Below are 5,000 nucleotides of genomic sequence, written 5' to 3'. Positions count from 1 at the left end.
ATTATTATTATTATTATTATTATTATTATTATTATTATTATTATTATTATTATTATTATTATTATTATTATTATATTATTATAATATTATTTTAAAGAAATAAAAAATTAATATAAGAAACACAACAAATAAAGTATGTTCATTTTTTATATTATATATTGTACTTACAGTACCAATAATAGTTTGTAAATGAGTTCTAACTATTTCTCTATCTTTGTAGGCATTTATTGAATTTATAAAATTGAATAAAATGAATATAAATAGTAATGTTATTAAATATTTCATTTTAATACATATTAGAGTTATATTAAAATTAATCAAGTTGGACTTTTTTTTTTTTTTTTGAAAAAATTTTTTTCAAAAAAAAAAAAAAAAAAAAAAAAAAAAAAAAAGGTTTTAATTATTTTATTTTTAAAAAGATAAATAAGCAGACAGAATAAAAAATTTAAATTAAATAGATAATACCTATTTTTTTATTTTTTATTAATTAGTTTTTAAATAAAAAAAAAATGAATTAAATCTGGATCATTTATTTATTTTTAAATTTTATCCTAATGTTTTTTTTTTTTAAATATTGAGCAATGATATTGACCATTTAATTATTTAAAACTTGAATAGATTATTAAAAAAAAAAAATTAAATTAAAAAAAAATTTATAATTTTTTTATTTTAAATGAATGGTCAAACCAATATTAATTCACAGATTTCATTATAAACCAATATACTTTTCAAATTAACTCAAATAAATATTAGAAAAAATAAAATAAATTATCTCATTTTATCTATTTTTTAAAAGAATAAATTTTAAACACTAATGATATTAAACAATTATTCGAGAAAAAAAAAGACAGAAATCGACTTGCCTAGAGGACAAAGTTTAAAAATTAGTACCAGAATTTTTTTGAATAATCAGAAATCGATTGTTAATTAATAAAAAATTCAAATTTTTTTTAATTTTCTTATTAAGAACTTATTAGACATAAAATAAAATTTTTTTTTTTTTTTTTTTTAAATTTTAATATGTAAATTTTTATTGTTTTAAAATTGAAAAGGGTGTGTTTAAAAAGTTAATAAGTTAATTGACAAATACATTGGTTAGAATAAAGAAAAATAAGAATGAGTTGTATTATTTTAATTTATTGTCATTGGAGAGGAGGAGTTGAATCAATTTATAATCTCTTCAATCCACATTCACAGTTACATGGTGAATTTACAATTGACCAAACTTTAGAGGCAGCAGCCATAGCAGCTTTTTGGGCAGCAGCAGCAGCAGCACCGGCAGCTTGTTGAGCAGCAGCAGCAGTGCTTGAGGTGAGACAGCTAACTGAGGAGACATTACCTTTAACAACTGGGGCTGAGATGAATTTGAATACAGTACCAGAGGCAATTTTAGCTTGATTGGCTTCTGAGGCAACGACATTGAGGTTACCAGCAACATCAGCAGTACCTGAACAAACGATCATTGGAACGAATTGTTTAGAGATGGATGATGATGAGCTTGATGATGATTGAGTGGTGGTCTTACCGTTGACAGTCTTGGTTGATGATTGAGAGATTGAGGTTTGGGTTGAGGTGGTGATTGACATTAAAGCATCAATGTTTGCATAGACAGTTGCAGTTGCGGCCATTTTAACGTTACCAACAATGTTGAGGTTAGCAGCGATCTTATTGGCAAAGTTACAAGTACCACATTTAAGAGCACCAACACCTTGAATGGTACCATGAGTGAAATCAATAACTTTTGATTCAATTGAACCACCAGCGACCATATTTAAGACGGCAGTAGCACTTGTTTGAGTGAAGGCATTACCTGCAATGACCATTGGTTGAGTGAGGGTTAATGAACCTAAGTTTTGAACAGTTGAACCAACATTACATTTACCCAAAACATCTAATGAACCACCAGTTTGGATGATAACATTACCATTGATATTTGTAATTGAGCTTGATGATGAGCTTGAGGAAGTAGTAGTAGTTGTGGTGGTTGATTTTCCTGAGGTTTGACCATTGTTTGATGAACCAGATGATGGGAATGAACCAGATGAAGCTGAACCAGATGATGGGAATGAACCAGATGAGGCTGAACCAGATGATGGGAATGAAATAGTGCTTGATGGCATTTGGTTTGAACCAGTTGATGATGATGGGAATGAACCAGATGATGCTGAACCAGATGATGGGAATGAAATAGTGCTTGATGGCATTTGGTTTGAACCTGATGATTGACCATTGTTACCGTTATTACCGTTGTTACCATTGTTACCATTGTTACCATTGTTACCATTGTTACCGTTGTTACCATTGTTACCGTTGTTACCGTTATTACCGTTATTACCGTTATTACCGTTGTTGTTACCGTTGTTACCGTTGTTACCGTTGTTACCATTGTTACCATTGTTACCATTGTTACCGTTGTTACCGTTGTTACCATTATTTGAGTGACCGTGATGACTCCATGATTTTTGAGAAGCAGATGGGAATGATGGGAAACCTGGGATGGTTGGGAATGATGGGAGAGTTGGCATTGGGGTATTACCGAGGACACAGCTACCAGTTGGACCAACAGTAAAGTGAGAAAGAGCTGAACCAGTTGAGGTTAAACCAGAGATGATATTAGCATTACCGTTTACAATGATTTGTGAACCATCAACTAATTTATGAGTACCAGCAAGAACTGCATCACCATCGAGATGGAGAATAGCACCAGCAACAACATTGAGGGTTGATTTGGCATCAGAAGTGATATCACCAGAGCAAGAGTGACTAACACCTTTTGAACCACCGAATACTAAGAGACCATTGGCATTGAGGTTAGTGACAGATTTAATTGTGGATGAAGCTAAGATGTTTACGTTATGGTTAATATCGATGGTTGAATCAATATGAGTGGTGATACCGGCTAAGAGGTCAACTTTGCTATCAAAGATTGCTTTTGCTTGAGCATTGATGGATAAGGCAGATTTAATAACAGAGGTTGCTTTTAAGTTGAGGACAGCGTTGGTAACAGCGAGGGCAGAGTTTGAAGCAGTTGTGAGGGCACCTTGGACGATGGTTGTACCAGAGTTGATGTTTACATTTGAACCAGTTGCAAGGTTGAGGATACCGAATTTACAATCTTTGTTGGCGATGATATTTGATTTTGAACCGATGTTGATGATAGAGTTAACTTGGGAGGTGATACCTTGAGTCCATGAGTGAGTACCTTCCATTGCGTTCATAACAGCTTGTTTACCCATGATGATTGGTTGTGAGAGAGTACAGGTTTTACCCATGTTGAGGATAGAGCTATCCATAGCTTGAATTTGTGATTGAGCAATAGCATTAACACCACCTAAGAGGTTAGCAGTGGCTTTGGCAGCGACGACAACGTTGGCAGTATCTTTTAAGTTGAGGATGGCTTTAATATCAGCAATACCATTAATGTTGAGGAGACCAGCTTTGGCAACGTTAACTTGAGCAGTTGCTGCGGCTTTAATTGTGTTGATGACAGAGTTGGAGTTAACTAAGATTGAACCAGCACCAGTGAGGTCAACAGTGTGACAGGTACTTGGGGCATTTAATGAGACTGCACCATTTACGATGGTCATGATGGAGTTGGTTGCACCATTTACACCATTGAATACATGGTTACCACTGGTTAATTTAATTTCAGCATTGCTTGCAATTGCAATTGGAGCGGCAAAGATTGAGTTGGCAAGGATATCAACAGTTGCTTTTGATGCAATGGAGAGGATTGCTTTGTCTTGACAAGTGATACCTTTTGATAATTGAGTGGCACCATTGACAATGAATTGACCAGTTCCAAGGATGGTTGGGACTGCATTATAAATACATTTACCATTGTTGATTAATTGACCTGCACCTGAAACAATTGGTAAGGCAGTTGCACTTGCAATGAAACCATTGACAGTCAATGAACCTGCTTCAATATTTAATTTACCATTAACGTTTAAGTTGGCAATTAAAGATGCACCACCTCTAACTGTAACGATACCATCAACAGTGACGAAAACATTGGAAACACTTTTAATGGCACCAGTGATGATCATGCTTGCACCTGATGCAATCCATAAGTTACCTCTTAAATCAATAGTTGATGCTAAATTGACAGTACCACTTGTAATATTCATTGCACGACAGAGAACTGGTTTTGCGATTGTGTAGACAGCATTTGGGACACCTTTGATAACAACATCATCAAGTGAGCTTAAAGCACCACCAGCTAATGATGAAATCATTGACTCCAATTGGCATTTACCACAAGAAGTTCCATCAAGTGTTACAGTACGGGATTGGACAAAACTTTGACCAAAAACACAAAGTGTTAATAAAAGGAATACAAATTTACGATAATACATTATTTTTTTTTTTTGTTTGTTACTTGCTAATAAATATTAAATCAACAAATATACACTAAAATAATACAACAAATAATAATTATTTAATAAATAAGATTGTAATGGTATAGGGTTGGTAGTAATGATATAGGGTTGGTTGTGATTGTGTAAAAAAACAGAAAAGCTGGAAATTAATTTAAAAAAAAATATTGGAATTTATAGTGAGGAGGAGAAAAAAACAATTAGTGATTCTTTAATTGTTTTTACTTTACTATAAATTATTGTTTTTTTAAATTGTTGTTTTTTGTTTGTTTGATTGAATGATTTAAAAAATTTTTTTTCAATTTTAATTTATACTAAAATTTTTTTATTTTTTTTTAATTAATTTTTTATTTTTTATAATATTTAATTATTATTATTTTTATTATTATTATTAAAATGTTTATTTTATATTATTTAAATTAAATTATATAATTATATTAATATATAAAGGGGTAGGTGTTATTGAAGTGTGGTATTTGTGTTTATATTATTTTTATTTTAATATTATTATTTTTATTATTTTTATTATTATTGTTGTTATTATCAGCTAATCTATTATCATTTTTCATTATTATTATTATTTTTATTATTTTATTATTTTTTGTTTTAATTTATTGTCTT

The 5,000-nt window shown here is 30.9% G+C and overlaps 2 protein-coding genes across 2 annotated transcripts in view; both read right to left on the bottom strand.

Moving 5' to 3' along the window:
• Window positions 1-285, bottom strand: part of DDB_G0278411 (hypothetical protein) — a gene marked incomplete at both ends in the record, with an annotated part of 1,315 nt that extends 1,030 nt beyond the window's left edge. The window contains one exon of the mRNA XM_637258.1: window positions 169-285. Within this exon, the coding sequence (XP_642350.1) occupies window positions 169-285 (117 nt within the window). The remainder of the gene's footprint in view (window positions 1-168) is intronic.
• Window positions 286-1,169: 884 nt separating this feature from the next.
• Window positions 1,170-4,358, bottom strand: rsc12 (hypothetical protein; the record flags this gene model as incomplete). Its single annotated transcript, XM_637257.1, has 1 exon — window positions 1,170-4,358. The coding sequence occupies one exon, from the start codon at window positions 4,356-4,358 to the stop codon at window positions 1,170-1,172; it is 3,189 nt and encodes a 1,062-aa protein (XP_642349.1).
• Window positions 4,359-5,000: the final 642 nt, after the last annotated feature.

The sequence above is a fragment of the Dictyostelium discoideum genome (genome assembly GCF_000004695.1).
Source record: "Dictyostelium discoideum AX4 chromosome 3 chromosome, whole genome shotgun sequence".
In the NCBI taxonomy this organism is placed as follows: domain Eukaryota; phylum Evosea; class Eumycetozoa; order Dictyosteliales; family Dictyosteliaceae; genus Dictyostelium; species Dictyostelium discoideum.
Note: the sequence above shows the minus strand (reverse complement) of the source record. Positions and strands in the feature narration are given on the sequence as shown.